At 41.7% G+C, this 17,289-nt stretch overlaps 1 protein-coding gene across 5 annotated transcripts in view; it reads right to left on the reverse strand.

The window, feature by feature from the left end:
- Positions 1–17,289, reverse strand: part of DCLK1 (doublecortin like kinase 1) — a 311,215-nt gene that overhangs the window by 115,340 nt on the left and 178,586 nt on the right. For 3 of the 5 annotated variants that reach the window (XM_075198997.1, XM_075198998.1, XM_075199001.1), the window contains exon 6: positions 4,696–4,790. In XM_075198997.1, coding sequence (XP_075055098.1) covers positions 4,696–4,790 — 95 coding nt within the window. Of the gene's footprint in view, positions 1–4,695; positions 4,791–5,772; positions 5,986–17,289 lie in introns of those variants that run through there. The other 2 variants (XM_075198999.1, XM_075199000.1) reach the window with 2 other exon arrangements.

Consider the following 17,289-nt stretch of genomic DNA (forward strand, 5'->3'; position numbering starts at 1 on the left):
GGGGAGGAGGGAACCAGGGCCCGAGCTTGCTAGTTCCCCATGCAGCGGGCCCCATTATCTCCATGGGCCCCGCTGCACCGCACCTGCGGCATCAATGGTAGTTCCGCCACTGCTCATGGGGCTGTTTTATCTGTTGGACACCTGGGTGTGATGTGCACAATATGTCCCATTCTACATTCTGTGCACATAGCAAAGTAAAATGTCCTTATAACCACTAATACTAACAGTGTACTAAGCGAATCATTTTTTCACAATACGAACCCACAACAAGTATATACTGTAACTGTGAGCCATTCAGAGCAGCATGATACACATGGTGCACTAAGTATATCCTTCTTGGCCTATCAGGTATGGACAGCATGCAAAATGTAGCTCATACAGCTGCTAACCTCACTTTACACGCATGATCCTAATTACAACTGTGCATCATGCTAACGTCACCCGTATAGAGAAACTCAGAGATGTACTGAAAAGAAGGACGGTCAGTGTTTCCACTCCAGGACCTCCTCACAAAATAGGTCCGTCAATGTTCCCAAAAACCCTCAAAGGTTCTTGTGGACTAATGAGGCAAAAGATGCACCTAAAGACAAAGGTGCCAGGAAAGCTATGTGATCACTCTCTCAAAACAGGATTCTTTATTTGTTCACTAGAAAAATTAAGGTATCAGACATTGATGAGGGAAATGATTTATCTGAGTTAACTCTGGCATATACAGTACTGAGTAGTTTATTTTATCAATTAACCAATCTCTCTTGTACTCTTTGACAAAACTCATGTAATATGCTTAAAGGACCAGTAAACCTCAAAAGTGAAATGTTCTTATTTGAACCATTGAGGTAAAATATAATGTTAAGCTGCCATTCAGCTGAAGCTCCTCCCACATCACAGTGCCCTGATCAGGGGCTTATTGCAATGACCAGGCCCCACAGCAACATGAGGAGGCCTGGTGATACTGGTCTCTCAGCTCCTGAAAGCCAGACAGGGGCATCACTACGCATGCACTGGCCCCTCGCACCAACATGTACTGTTCCGCTGTTACTTATGTCACTGGTCCTGATAAAATCTCACACAGATGAAAAAGCTGAAAGTGTAGTTATTTCAGTGTATGAACCCACTGGTCCACACTAGGCATGTCTGCACTGCAAGTCTGTAAAGACTTTACGCAGACTTGACCTGCTGAGATAGAGAAGCCCCTCCCTCCTAATATGGCAACCTGCTGCAGAGCAGAGAAAGAGAGCATGAAGGGAAATAGACAGCTTATCACATGTATTCATTTTGAAATCGTGGCTTTAATTGGTTTGTCACTCACACAGGTAAACTATCCACTCAACAAAAGTTGTAGTACCTTGTCACCTAGTACACTATTTCCCTAACCTATGCTGAGTCATTTAATATTATATTATATAATAAGGCTAAATAGCCTACGACAACAGAGAGATAGCGGCGTTAGTAGACAGTGTTAGTAGTAACTGCTAAAGTTGCATTTCTATACAATATAATAATGTTATGAAGTGTTTAGTAGATAGGTGAGAATATTGCTGTGGACAGATATTAATAATAGTCAAAGTTGCATATCCCATATAAATGTAATTAACACACAAATTCAAAAATGTGATGAAATTAAATTAATTTAAAGATGTATCTTGCTTTCTCCTGTAAATTTAAATAGGAATTTTCTTTCCTCCAGTAGTTGAAATGGAAATGTCAAGTATGTAATGCTATTAAATCTCCGCGACTTGATATAATATAGCCGCAGCGCTAATGAAATGATTACTACCAACAGCAGGGGTCAAGCTGCACTCAGCCAATCAGAGGAAGCTAGTCAGTGCCAGTTATCACCATCATTGCTTACCTCTAATTGTGTCACACTTACATGGAGACACCCTTTCTGTAGTAGGCCTATGCCTGCCAGTCCCTGCCTGTCCCCATTCTGCCTCTTCAGTCAAAACAGTAAAAGTACGTAAAACACTGTATACGGACGTATGTTTTCGCATATTTGGTTCAACTGCGCAGTACCAAATGCATATGTGAGCCCCAAAGTAATCTGTTCCTCGGAAACACTAAGGGCTAGATTTACTAAGCTGCGGGTTTGAAAAAGTGGGGATGTTGCCTATAGCAACCAATCAGATTCTAACTGTCATTTTGTAGAAAGCACTAAATAAATGAAAGCTAGAATCTGATTGGTTGCTATAGGCAACAACCCCACTTTTTTAAACCCGAAGCTTAGTAAATCCAGCCCTAAGGGTTAATTGTATTACAGATGCAACAGCTTTTAAAACAAAGATTACAGTAGTTCTATATTAGTGAAGAGGGAAGTGAGTGGATGTGAGACTATGATATGACTATGAAGTGACACATATCAGCTGAATTCTCCAGTTAACATATTCAATACATGCTTATTATTCTATCGGAAGCAGTAAAAAAGTTAATAGCAATAATCTGTTATTAAGAAGTGGGGCATTATAGATGAGGTGGCTTTAGAACCCTATAGACGGCACTAACAGAATGTCAGAATATGCTGCAGATGAGTTTGATTTCTGTTGGGTTACTTACTATGCAGACTCTTCTGTAGAGTAACAAGATGGTCTGCCAGTGGTTTATGAACGATGAACCAGGATGGATGCTGTGGGTCCATCCCACACTAAATATACATCTATAATAACACTAATCTCTGCTTGCAAAATCTTTGCAACGTGGCCACGCCCCTGCCCAGCTGTTGGGGACAGCCATGTTGGGACATATGTAATATGGGAGGGGGAGTTTAAACAGATTCACAGCGATGAGGCAAACAGGAGACTTTTTCAGGTCACTAGGTAACAAAGACTTTAAAAAAAATTTTGGGGTTGTAATGTAAACAATCTGTAATTAAACTATTTTAAAGCTTCGCTAACTTGTACTCGCCAGATAACAGCTAATTGCTGACTGGTTGCTATAGTTTTAGTGTAACCAATAATATGCTTGATAACTAAGAACCATCTATATGGCATACACACCTTTAGTATATGGGTAAGGGCTTAATTGTAACTAGCATCTCGGAACTGGATCATTAGATAGTTAAAAATAAAAAATAAAAAAGACTTATCACAAGCTGCCATTAATGTAGAAATTCAGTTCTGTATGATGATTTCATGCCTTATTTATTTTCGTGTTTTTATAGTTCATTTTCTAGAAAAGTTTTTTGATCTGTAGTATTCTCTATTAAGGTATGGATATAAGGGAGGGTGGGGGGGGGGGGGGGGGGCGGGGGGGGGGGGGGTGTTATTTTGGAACTTAGCTCCATTGATCCTAAGATTAACCTGAGCTCTATGCATTGGTATAAGAAGGTTGTGTTATATAAATTAATTGATCCCAGTGCTAAGCGAAATGGATCAGGTTGACGTCTATGGAAATAGATTCTTGAAAGAGATAGTGCAAGTATACTATATGACTGCTTGAAAATACTGTATATAAGTACAATCACTAGGAAAATGACAAAGTTATTGTGTCTTTGTAAGAGCAATTTTACATTTCTTTTGATGTGTTGCCATTTGTTTGGGGGTATTTAAGAAAATTGTAAGGTAAAAATACCGCGCATCACCAAAGTGTTGTCTAAACTGGATTCAAGCAGCGATAGAGTGGGGTATATACCTAACAGTGTGCTTGTCGTAAATGCAATCATCTTCTACTTCTGCACCATGTCCACCAACTGTCCGGCTACATGTTCTGCTCCCTGATCTGACACCTGGAGGAGGGGCTGAAGTGATGATGTCAGAACATAGTAGCGGCACTCACACTGCATACACAGACACGGTGCAGCGGTAAGACAGACAAAATGAGACGTAAAAAGTTATTCGACACCCTGATGCTAACTGTCGCCCGATGAGGTGGATCAGCAACAAATTTTATTGGCTCCACCTCATCTAAGACTTGTCTTATTATATTCTGCTAATGTGGCTCAGTTTGAGACCATTTAAAACAGCATTTAACTGTTTTCTATTTTTCGTCATATAACACTTAAATGGACCAATTCCTCCAATTTTAGATTTCCAGGCTGGCTGTCCAGTGCACCTGTGCTCATTCATTATCTTTCCGCTGTGCAAGGCACTAACAGGTTTTTGGCTACATTTGGAATGAGCACAGCTATGAGCAGAGTGCAGTACTAAATACAGAGCATGTGGTTTATTTTCCAGATCTAATCTCATTTTGTGTTACTGTGATATAAAGTAAATGTGTTTATGTGATATAAAAACACTGTTGAATAAATAGATAAATAGCTTGTCCTGCACAATTGCATTCTTGTAGTACTGTCATTTTCTGGAAGGATGTTCATATATATATATATATATATATATATATATATATATATATATATATATATATATATATATATATATATATATATATATAATTTTTTTTATTTATACACACACACACAAACACACACACAGAAGCAGACTACTTAAAACTCTCGATTACACTCAGAGTACCATAATATATTGGAACGTCTCAATTCATGTGTTATATTTTCATTTCCAAATCTGCAAAGGTGACATGTCGAAGCCAACAGAATAATGTAGTCATTCCTTTAACCTCTGGCACAATAGACTTCTGAATGTCTGATTGACACATGACAGCGACAACGGAAAGCATTGCACTGAAAGTTTTGGCACTGAATAATTTGGATAACAATAGAAAGTGAAGAAATTAAGACTGTACCCTCTGCTTCCGCAGACTTCCCGGGCTGGTTGGTGATGGGCTTGGCGACTTCCCAGAGCGAGGGGTAGAAAGCTGGCTTCCCGGAGTCCCATTGACTGATAAAAGAAAACGAAGGAAGCATGTTAATTAAAAGAGATCTTAATCATTGTCAGAATAACCTTGGGCTCATTGAATTGACATATAATGTGTTATTGTGATATCACTGCACTTACTCCAAAAACAAACACCAATCTTACGTCATTCCATTCATAAAGCAAACTGCAGTATATACAGCAACAGGATAAGGATGAGAATATCAATGCTTCAATTAGATGCAATCACTGCTGCATACACTAGATGTAACTTTTAAACTGACTCTAAAATAAATTATTCACAATTATACGCCATGCTAATCTGCAGTATAATCGCCAAAAAATTTCAATTGTCCATTGAAAGCATCAAATACTAGAGATCAGAAAGTCCTCAGTATAGACAGATATAATAATAATAATAATAATAATAATAATAATAATAATAAACATAATTATTAACTATAAATATCTATAGTATTTATCATTGACTGATTCATTCATTAATGAATTAAGACACTTTCACATTTATTATCTGAATGCAAACAAAATCAGTTTGTCCTTTTTGTTTGATTTAAGCTGCTATTATCCAGAAACAATTCAAACTTCAACATGTAATACTATTTTGCAGGAATTGCATTGCTAAAACACATCATAATTTAACTAATTAAATTGTTAGCCTTTTTAAACTGTAATTAGCTGCTGTGTAAAAGGTGTTTCATATTTATGATAATAGGATTAATTGTGACATTGTCCTTTGTGGCACAGTGTAGTTCATGCATTGTTCAGTGCTGCAGACTATATTAACAACTAAGCATAAAAACTAAAACATTCTGAAAATAATAATAATAATAATAATAATAATAATGATAAAAATAATAATAATAGTAATAATAATAATAAAAAACAAATTGTTCAGGATGGAATACACTACAGTGATAACACACAGCAATTTTGAAACAAGTGAACTGGTATCACAGATTTTATTTGTAGAAAACATTTGACTTACCTTCTACAAGCTCTAACATTGGTAAGGCTTTTGTGACTAGACAGGTAGTGTAGGCAGGTATTATAAAAAGGAAAATAAATGCTGCTTTGTACTTAAGCTGTAGCACAGTGGACGGGAGGCAGTCGGAGTAGTTTATAGGAGACTATGCTGCATATACAGAGAGCTGAGTGAGATGCAGGATTCACAAGCAGATGCTTTTAATGCGTAAGCCTGACGTCTTGCTAAGTAGCAGTGGGAGGTGCAGGTGCTGTCTTAGGGCTACATCAAAGGTGTCAGATAAGCAGCACACACTGCCGCTGTTGGATAGGAAAACATCCCCCCCCCCCTTACTCACTCCTTCTCTTTATCCCTATTAAACCCCCCAAACCTCAGTAATTTAATAACTGATGTGAATCATGTGGCTCTTCAGGGAGGGCAAAATATCAAATGACTCATCTGGAAATTGAAAAGACAACAATTCCTAAAAACCATTGATGACTACAAAACATCAATACAAGGTAATGGTATAGCAGCTCTCTACTGTTCCCAGACTTCAATCATAAAGTACTTGTCTGCCACATTACATTAAATATCTAGTTGACTAAATGAGTGGAGACACATTGCATATTATATATATATATATATATATATATATATATATATATATATATATATATATATATATATATATATAGACATAGATATACAGGAAATAAATATGTACACAAAAAAAACTAATTGTATCACTTAGTTTTCATGCTTCTTGCTTTTAAAGTGAACCTGCACACCAGCACAAGAAACAGATGTTCATACCGGCAGCAATTAAACAAACAGATGTCACTAGAAGCTACAGCTGGATAGTCCCTTCTAAATCCGTCATTTACCATGTCTCCATGAAGCTTGCCGTCTTCTAGGCAGCTGTAAATATTCATGAGCATTAATGAGGGTGAGAACATGTCCACTGTGCTCCCGAGAAGCTTTTCTGTGACATCATCAAACTCATAGAATTTGTGTAGCTTTAAGACAGGCAGAGTCGGATTAAGTTAGGGACACATGCCCCTGGATCGTGTACTACATGGTTCTTGGTGGCTGACCCCTCCTCCGGGACCAGCCACCTTCATGCGTCCGCAGATCGTATGATCCTTCTTCCCTCTCTTCCCCTAAGTGTGTCCTCCTCCTCTCCTATGTGTGTCCATACTTATGGTGTTTCACATGGGATGCACACCACATGACAGGTGCCATCCCGTGTGTTCAGGCTGTAAGAGGGGCAGACAGAACGAGACCTATGTAGTGGACTGACATGTATGGTCATGTATTGCCCCCTAAACCCTGCCAAACTTTGCTAAGGGGCCAGACGATTTTATGTTACATCACGAACGCTGTACTGTCCCATAACAATCACTCTTTTCTATTTTTCATCATATAACACTGCTGCTGGTGCTGGGGTGTTTTTAGAGAAGGGGACAGGGACTCCCGCCCCATGTGATGTTGCCCCACCCCTGGAGCAGTGTGATCTTACTGACCCTCAGTGCTTCATAAAACAATGTCCCAATCTGCAGACTGACAATGCTGCAAACGTACACAGATATATTTACATGCTGGTGTACACAGATAGATTTACATGCTGGTGTACACAGATAGATTTATATTCTAGTATACACAGATAGAGTTACATGCTGGTGTACACAGATAGATTTATATTCTGGTATACACAGATAGAGTTACATGCTGGTGTACACAGATATATTTATATTCTGGTATACACAGATAGAGTTACATGCTGGTGTACACAGATAGAGTTACATGCTGGTGTACACAGATAGATTTACATGCTGGTGTACACAGATAGTTACATGCTGGTGTACACAGATAGATTTATATTCTGGTATACACAGATAGAGTTACATGCTGGTGTACACAGATATATTTATATTCTGGTGTACACAGATAGATTTACATGCTGGTGTACACAGATAGATTTACATGCTGGTGTACACAGATAGAGTTACATGCTGGTATACACAGATAGAGTTACATGCTGGTGTACACAGATATAGTTACATGCTGGTGTACACAGATAGAGTTACATGCTCGTGTACACAGAAAGAGTTACATGCTGGTGTACACAGATAGAGTTACATGCTGGTGTACACAGATAGATTTACATGCTGGTGTACACAGATAGAGTTACATGCTGGTGTACACAGATAGAGTTACATGCTCGTGTACACAGATAGAGTTACATGCTGGTATACACAGATAGAGTTACATGCTGGTATACACAGATAGAGTTACATGCTGGTGTACACAGATAGAGTTACATGCTGGTGTACACAGATAGATTTACATTCTGGTGTACACAGATAGAGTTACTGCTGTCACTAGATGGTGGATATGAAAATGTATACATTTGAGACTTCAATGTATGACAAAAATGCATTTAAAGTGAACATTTTGTTAATGATAATTCTATTGGACCAATAACTCAAATAATGCAGAACATAAAAGAAGATAATAGGCTTATGAGACATAGGGGTCTATTTATGACCCATCATATTTTTTTCACGCTACTTTCATTTCTTATCACATTGATAACAAATGATTTAAAGTGTCTATTTATTAACATTGTTCAGCCGGGACAGCAGCTCTCACAGGAGATTGTCCCAGCGACTAGTTTATAGTAAAGAGATCGCAATTGCGATCACATTAATTACAGGTTTGAATGGTCAGGCAGAATTTGTGATTGGGAGAATTGCGAAGCCTCCTGGGGAGAGATCCAAGGAACCCTCTCCTGCGATTCACTCCCCAAACACTACAACGGCTAACGCTGTCTTTCAGATGTCAAAAAGGGACATGGCCTGTCTGAAAAGATGAGCAGTGAAATCATGGTTTGGGCAGGTTAGGGCCATAACCTAGGTTGTCTCAATTTCCCAATGTTGAGAGGCATGCTGCAAAGTCAAGTACTAACTTTTATTTATGCTAAGTATGGGAATTTTAACATGCATTTGTTACAATGTATTTTTTTTCTGTATATTTATTTTAGATGTTATTGGGTTTCTTTTGCTACATACAATCAATTTCTGTAACTATTTTCTTGGAGCACTGATCTGTAAGTGTAGCTGCTTGGATGATTGGAGACAATGGGGTCTATGCATCAATAAGATGCGGTACAGCTAAATATGCAACGCTGCACATCACAGTGATGCATATTTAGGTACCGCTAAGATGCACCGTGCCGGGGCTACTTTGGGAGCCCCAGCGAAGTGACCTCTCTCCTGCAAATTTTTTTCCTGCTTACCGGCAGCTTAGCATGCCAGAAAGGCTTCAACAGAATCCCATATGAAATGACAGGTAACGCCATCCGTTTCCGCATCTTTTAAGTGGAAATTAGCTTGGTGCATAGACCCCTATTTGACCCACATTCAGAAAAGTAACTGGGTTGAATTCATAGCATCCGGCTATATAAAACAGTGTTTATGTTTACCATTATATAAAAAAACAGGTATGTATATATTTCACAAATCCAATGTTCTTCTCATGATCACCTTTCTGTACTCAATTACATTCAGTCCAACAATAACAACCAGTCCCTGCCACAAAGTCAGGTCAAAGTATAGTTCACGGTGCCCTACAAGTGAATCCCTCTTCTCGCCACACAAGTCCATAAACCAGTCTCCATCTCACATAACAGCACCTAATCACAGGTGTGTTTGGTGTGTGTGTTTTTATGTATTTGTTGCCTCATTAGACACCTCTGGCCATTCTGCCAAATTAGACATCTCTGGCCATTCTTCCACATTAGACATTTCTGGCCCTTCTGCCACATTAGACAGTTCTGGCCATTCTGCCACATTAGACACCTCTGGCCATTCTGCCACATTAGACACCTCTGGTCATATTGCCACATTAGACAGCTCTGGCCATTTTGTGACCCTGCCTCACTTGCCGACAACTGGATCATATTGGGATCTGTTAGTGTAGTTGTCTGATGGTTATGGAGCATACTTTATCAGACTTACCCCAGTCCTTGTTATAAGCAAAGAAAACAGCATAACACCACTGGGTCACAGCAGAAAAAAGTTCTTTATTTGTCCAAATGCACCAGAAATGTTTTGGTTCACAAAGGACCTTCTTCTGCCTCCTGCATCTATGGGCCTGACCATAAATTATATTGTTGATTTCAATTGGGATATTTTTTTAGAGCACTGCTTGTTTTGGGGCCAAACACATAGCAATATTGGGCCAAGTAGCCCATATCACCAGTAATATTGCTGTATGAATAGACCAGCAGTAGCCTTTTCAATGAAAATGCAGGGAACCTTCTGTAAAACGGCAGATAACTGTGAACGATAGCTTGAAGTATGGTAGATAATTAGGTAACGGAAAATGTCAAACAAAATTAAAGGATCACTAAACCTCAAAATTGAAATGTTCTCATATAAAACATTGAGGTAAAATACATAGTTCAATGTTAACTTGACTTTCTGCTACAGCTCTGTGAAAAAATATAGTATTACTATCCCACTCTATGACAGACAACTGCAAGTTCTCCCATGACTTCAATACTGAGTCCTGATGGGATCTGATGAAGGTCAAAAAGCTGATTCAATTGGCATTTCAGTTGCTATGACATTGCTGGACCTTCTCTTGTCGATGTAGTAACCAATCGACATAGTGAAATACATTTTTAAAAATAGTGACTGATACTGGGTTGTACAACAAAGCTTATCAGGAAAGACTTCAAGAGCTGAACAACCTAGGAGAGAAGGGATAGAGGCAGTGGTGGAACTCCTGCCAGAGTTGCCTATGCAGCTGCTATAATGCTCATCAGTAAGTTGGGTCCGGTCCTACTGAACCATCCACTATGGAGACTCCCTCTGAGTAGGGGCCAGTGAACATGCAGTGAAGCCCCATTTGGGCTTTCAGTTCCAGAGCCAAAACAGGTCTTCCCTATGCATGCCCTAGCCAAACAGATCATGCTCAGAAGAGCGTAGGGTGGTCCTTTGGAGTAGATTGACAACCTATCCCCCACCCACAAATGTGCAATGGGGCCAAGAAATATAGTGTTACTTCCCTGGAGAGAATTAATAAGTTAGAAACATACAAGTATAAAAATAAATGTAAGACTTCAGACTCTGTAGACACATGGGATAAAGTGTTCAAATCTACCCAGCATTGTACCCTCCCCTCCTCTCAACTTTACCACTACTATCTAAACTAAGTCTACACTTGACTTACTGGTATAATTGGACCATTAACACTGTACAAGATCTTTGTGAAAATAATGTTTTCATGTCATTTACTCAGTTGCAAGTTAAATATCATATCCCCACACAGAATTTTTATAAATATTTACAAATTCAGGATTGGAGTCAATACAAGCCTCTCCGTCCCTTGCTTTGAAACCCCCTCCTCCTTCCATAAGTTTGATACTATCATCATCAAATCATAATGGTAGAATTTCATCTTGATACAAAGTCCGACTTTTACCTTTGTAAGAAAAATAAACTACCAATATAAACTAAATAGGAATCAGGCCTACAAATGTATCTGATAGATGAGGAATGGCACATTGATCAAAATGACAGTAGACGGTGGCACCCTCCTTGTGGGTCCCTGTCCCGACTAGCCAGTGACTCGCTGAGGGCCTGGGACAAGTTGGTCGAGCATTCCCCTGCCATATCTCTTCCCACCTATAACCTGTCACTGAGGGCTTTGTCTAAATTGATCCCGGATGTGAATCTGTCCCTGTGGATAGCGAAGGGCATAATAGTCCTAGGATCTTTATTTGATGATCAGGGGTTGATGTCTTTTACGCAAATTCAGCACCAATTCAATATACCGACGAGAGATTTTTACAAATACCTACAAATCAGGCACTGGATATCTTCCCTCTCGAGATATAACCTGACCCTACAGGCCCTCCCAGCCCCACTCCTCTCGAAAGGTACGAAAGGAAATAATAGAGCTGGGATCAACTTCTGGTACGGATTCACCTCCCCGGAACCAGTGGCCAAAAGCGCTAGCCAACTCCAGTGGGAATCAGATCTCCAGATACTCCTTACAGAGGACCAGTGGCAAGCAGTTTATGTAAATGCTTTCCCTATGTCCAAATGTTTAAACCACACTGAAATGTTTATCAAACTAGTTAATGGATTATACCTGACCCCCTCTAGAATGCATAGAATGTGGCCCTCCCAGTCTAAGCTGTGCTGGAGACAATGCTTGATGGTTGGGGATTTGCTCCATATATTTTGGACATGCCCGGTTTTGCGTTCTTTTTGGGCTCAGGTATTTGACTTAGCTAAGAGAGTGACAGGATTAGATCTTTCTCAAACCCCCGAAATTGCCCTTCTCCAGGTGTATCCGCCTCACGTCCCGAGACAGGCCTGTTATGTGTTTAACCATATACTTATTGCCGCCAGAGCCGTCATAGCTCAGGCATGGAGGGCGCCGCTCCCCCCCACCCTGTCAAAGGTAATAACCAAAGTCCAGTATGCGTTTGAGATAGAAACTCTAGATCTCCCCTATTCAATGAGACCTTCTTCCCCATTAATGAAATGGTTTGAATGGCACGTCTATGTGACGGAGGGGGGTGGGTCTCCAGTAAATAACCTTTCTTCCCCTCCCCTTGCTAATGGTGGTTCTTTGTCGAGGGCTGCGCCCCGACAGAGTGTTTAAGTTGGGTCCTCTAAGTCCTAGACCAGGTCTGGCGGGTTAGTTTAAAGTGCCACAGTAGACTGAATACTGTATATTGTAGAATGTCTGAATCCTGCAAATGTTGTATTGGTGTGTTCCTACTCCCCCTCTCTCCTCCCTTCCCTTTTTTTTTTCTTTCTGTACCCCCCGTTTACAAATCTCAATAAAAACGATTAATGTCAAATAAAATATAAAGAGTTCAGGAAAGCAGTTTTTTTATGATGATTTTTAGATCAAGGGACATACGTTGAAATTTGGGGGAGGAAGACTGTGTACCACCCCCTTCTGTATTATGCGTTGTGAGCAGGGCCGGATTTACCGCTAGGCAACCTAGGCACCTGCCTAGGGCCTAGCGGCTGTCAGGGGGCCCAGATGGGGGGACAAGAGAGAGGAAAATAAAATAAAATAAAAAAAATAAATAAATCGGCCACTCCCCCTATTCGCGGCAACCACACCAGCCGCGAGTCGGGGGAGTGGCTGGTGTTAAAGCTAGGGGTAGAGGCTAAATCGCCTCCAGATTAGTTACCTTAGCACTCGGTATGGGGTTATGGGATCGCAGCTGGGATAAGCAGGAGCCTGAAGGTGCTGCCAGTCAAGCAACTTTACTGCTGTGCTTATTTTTCGTGTGAAGACGTATCAGTTTGTTTTTTTTTCAAATTCAGAAGATTTAAGTAATTCCGGAAACTGTCAGGTGAGAGTTTGCCTCGCTTATTTCAGTGATTTTGAGAAATGTGCTAACTACTGTTGCTTAATGCTGCCCCATATCGATAGACGGAATCTTTCCTGATCCTGTCCCATATAGCTTTACAGTTCTCATATGCCGCATTTTAATAGCAATCTATGTCAGAGGTAAGATTCTTCTTCCTGTTTCTGGACTCGTTTATCATCACACTTCACAATAAGGTTACAAAAATACTAAGAACATGACCAACAAATGTTAAACAGTGTTATTCTTAATTGGCAAATGCTGCTGATAAAGCAACTGTATGACCATGTCTGGTATCATCTTACCTGGAGTTACTGCTGGACTACTATGCTAGTATAGGACCAAGATGTTTAAGAATAAACTTCCCAAAGACTACTTAAAGTGTCAGGAATGCTACATTTAGCATTAAATAATGACTGACAGGCATGATGTGATGTTTTTGTTAGAAGTATGCTTATAGTCACATCATTTTGTATTCATGAAAACATAAGTTTAATATGTAATAGATTTGATCCGACATGTATGTATATTATGTGTGTGTGAGGGGCCAGTGTATTTATATTATGTGTGTGTATGAGGGGCTGTTTGTGGGAGGGAAATAGGTTTATTTTTTAAATGTGTATGCCAGCGGTTCCCAAAGTGTGCGCTGCGGCTCCCAGGGGTGCCACGGCGCTGTCACAGGGTGCCACGGCCAGCCAGAGGATATAAACAAAAAAAAGAAAAAAAAATTACCAGTCCGCGCGGCATCGGGACCCAGCATCCTCCTCTCTCCTGCAGCGCACCCGACAATCAGTGACAAGCTGCGGGAGAGAGGAGGATGCTGGGTCCCCGCGCCGCGTGGATTGGTGTGTTTTTTTCTTTTTTTGTTTATTTCCTCTGGCTGGCCACGGCGGAGGGGGGGCAGAGTGGCGGCAGAGTGAGAGAGGGGCAGAGAGTGGCAGAGAGAGAGAGTAGCAGAGTGAGAGGGGGCAGAGTGGCGGCAGAGTGAGAGAGGGTGGCAGAGTGAGAGAGGGTGGCAGAGAGAGGGGCAGAGAAAAAGGGGCAGAGAGAGTGGCAGAGTGAGAGGGCCAGAGAGAGTGGCAAAGTGAGAGAGGGGGCAGAGTGAGAGGAGGCAGCGTGAGAGAGGGCAGAGGGGCAGCGTGAGAGAGGGCAGAGTGAGAGGAGGCAGCATGAGAGAGGGCAGAGTTAGAGGAGGCAGAGTGAGAGGGCAGAGGGGCAGCATTAGAGAGGGCAGATGGGGCAGCGTGAGAGGGGGCAGAGGGGCAGCGTGAGAGAGGACAGAGGGGGCAGCGTGACTGGATGCAGAGGGGGCAGAGTGTGTGGAGATGAAGAAGGTCACAGTGTGAGTTAGTTGTCAATTATCTATAATATAAATGTCTAGTGGCATGTGTTAGTCTGTCTGTGTGTGTGTGAAAAAAAAAAAACCAAGCTGCAGCGCCACCTGCTGGGCAGAGTTATACACTGACCCGGCGGTTCCCAAAGTGTGCGCCGCGGCTCCCAGGGGTGCCGCGGCGCTGTCACTGGGGTGCCACGGGCCAGCCATAAAAAAAATAAAGAACAGAAACTTACCAATCCGTCGGGCGCCGGGACCCAGCAGACTCCTCAGAGGAGTCTGCTGGGTCCCGGCGCCCGACGGATTGGTAAGTTTCTGTTCTTTATTTTTTTTATGGCTGGCGCGGGGCAGAGTGAGAGGATCTTGGCAGCAGAGGGGTTCAGAGTGGCAGCAGAGGGGTTCAGAGTGGCAGCAGAGGGGGTCAGAGGGGGACAGAGTGACAGCAGAGGGGACAGAGTGACAGCAGAGGGGTGCAGAGTGGCAGCAGAGGGGGACAGCGTGACAGAGTCCAGCAGAGGGGGGCAGCTTGACAGAGGGCTGCAGAGGGGGGCAGCGTGACAGGGGGCAACGTGACAGGGGGCAGCATGACAGAGGGCTGCAGAGGGGGGGCAGCTTGACAGAGGGCTGCAGAGGGGGGCAGTGTGCCAGAGTGCTGCAGAGGGGGCATTTTTGCATACAACTAAATAAGTATTTCTGTCCTGACCTAAATACTTATTAAAAATTTTTGACCAACTACTTCTAAAACAGGACTGCTCAGTAATTATTTTGGAGGGGTGCCTTGAAAAAATTTGGAGACGCTAAGGGTGCCGCGAACTGCAAAAGTTTGGGAACCACTGCACTGACCTATATATTTCTTGAAGGAGAAGTGACAGTTGGGAGTGGTTGGTGGTTGCCGGGGGTGACAGTGGGGAGTTTTTAACACCTTAAGTAGCTTGATTTGACTAGAATGCATGAGTATCATGCACGGGTTAACTGACCTACTAAATTCTTAGTGTGTGTGGAAAAAAAACCTCAAAAAGGGCTGAAATTTGGTATACTGACATTATTGACGAGTTGAGGGGTCAAACTCATTTTCGTGAGGTAATTTTACCTCATGAACACACATGTGTACAGTGGCGGATCCAGGGGGGTGCGATCGGGGCAATCGCCCCCCCCCCCTAACAGGGGTATGCTGCCGACGGCTGCACAGTATGTGCAGGTCCGTTTGGCAGTGACAGTGTGCTGCCCGGCTGCTCTGATTGTGTTTTAAACGCAATCAGAGCAGCCGGGCAGCACACTGTCCCTGCCTGTCACTGCCGAGCGGACCTGCACATACTGTGCAGCCCCCGGCAGCCTCAGAAGTCGGAAAGGGGGCGTGGCCTAAATCACCCCGCCCTAACATCCCCCCGGGGAACAAACATTTTCTAGATCCACCCCTGCATGTGTAGCGGCGTGTGTTAGTGTGTGTGTGTCTGTGGAAAAAACTATTTTCTCAGAAAGGGCTCATCCGAATGACCTGAAATTTGGTATACTGACATTATTTGACAAAAAAATGCATGAGTATCATGCACGGGTTAACTTCTTCTTTGACAGAAATATAATTGATAAAAATATATAAAAATATTATTTTGGGGGACGGGGCCCAAACCAATATCTTGCCTAGGGCCCCATGAGGTCTAAATCCGGCTCTGGTTGTGAGGGTGTATATACATTGAGTGATGTAGGTGCCTCTCACCTCTGTACATGATTTTCAGTGCTTCCTCCTGAATAACCACTTTCTTCTTCTGGGGGGTGTTCTTTAAATACACCAGGGGGAGATTCAGGAACCCCCCTGGCCAGTACTAACACACTATATGACACACTCTGTGCTGCAGAAGCCAATTCCGGAACATTCATTAGAATTATTAGATTTTAACTAGAACCACTAAATGCAGCTTTTGTGATTTTATAGAAAAATATACTTTGGTATAATTTTAAATAAAAGTGTGAACAATATAATACAGCGTGGATGAAAATAGAGCACCGACTGTTACTATGAACAGCAGGTTAGCACAATAACTCTCAATAAATCAATAATATCAACAGTATAAGACATAAACATTAATTGTCACAACCTTATACACCGGACCAATAATTCATAGGTTACTCTTACTGGTTCCAGATACTGGAATTATCTCAAAGGGTGAATGCATATATATTTACTTATATCTTTACCATATACTACCAAACACACACACTGCACTGCACTCGAACACACCACACAGATGGAGCAGTGCACTGCACGTTGGGGCCCTTCTGTATGTATGTCAGCATGGCATGGAAGCAGCATGTGTCCAGTTTACATATTTTAGGGGCATCTAAATCACTTACAGTATGATCCAACAGTCACTATATGCAAACCTTCCTGTAGCAACAACTGTAAAATCCTCAGCTTGTTTCCTTTCTTATTTGTATCCTGGGACTTGTAGTTCCACAACTTTATCACCAGAGGCATCACCTTGTGGCATAAACTCAAATGCTGATTAAACAAACTTTTGTTGCACATTTACCTGCCCACCCATCTATCCCTGACTCTTCAGCCCTTGTGGCCAGATATAGTCTAAACCCCACTTGAATAATAACAGATAGGTAAATTAACCAGTTACTTATCTGCACCAGTGTGTGCCACAGTATGTGAAACTGATTCCCTCCAAAATGTCTGACTTTCACGATGTCTTTCTTCAGAGGTGCATGCAAACCTCCTCCTACAGCCTCAAACTGTGATTTCCCAGCAGGTTCTGTTCACCACTCCACTCTGCTCTGATATCTCTCATGACTGTCT

Source organism: Mixophyes fleayi, chromosome 2, assembly GCF_038048845.1.
Source record: "Mixophyes fleayi isolate aMixFle1 chromosome 2, aMixFle1.hap1, whole genome shotgun sequence".
Lineage (NCBI taxonomy): Eukaryota > Metazoa > Chordata > Amphibia > Anura > Limnodynastidae > Mixophyes > Mixophyes fleayi.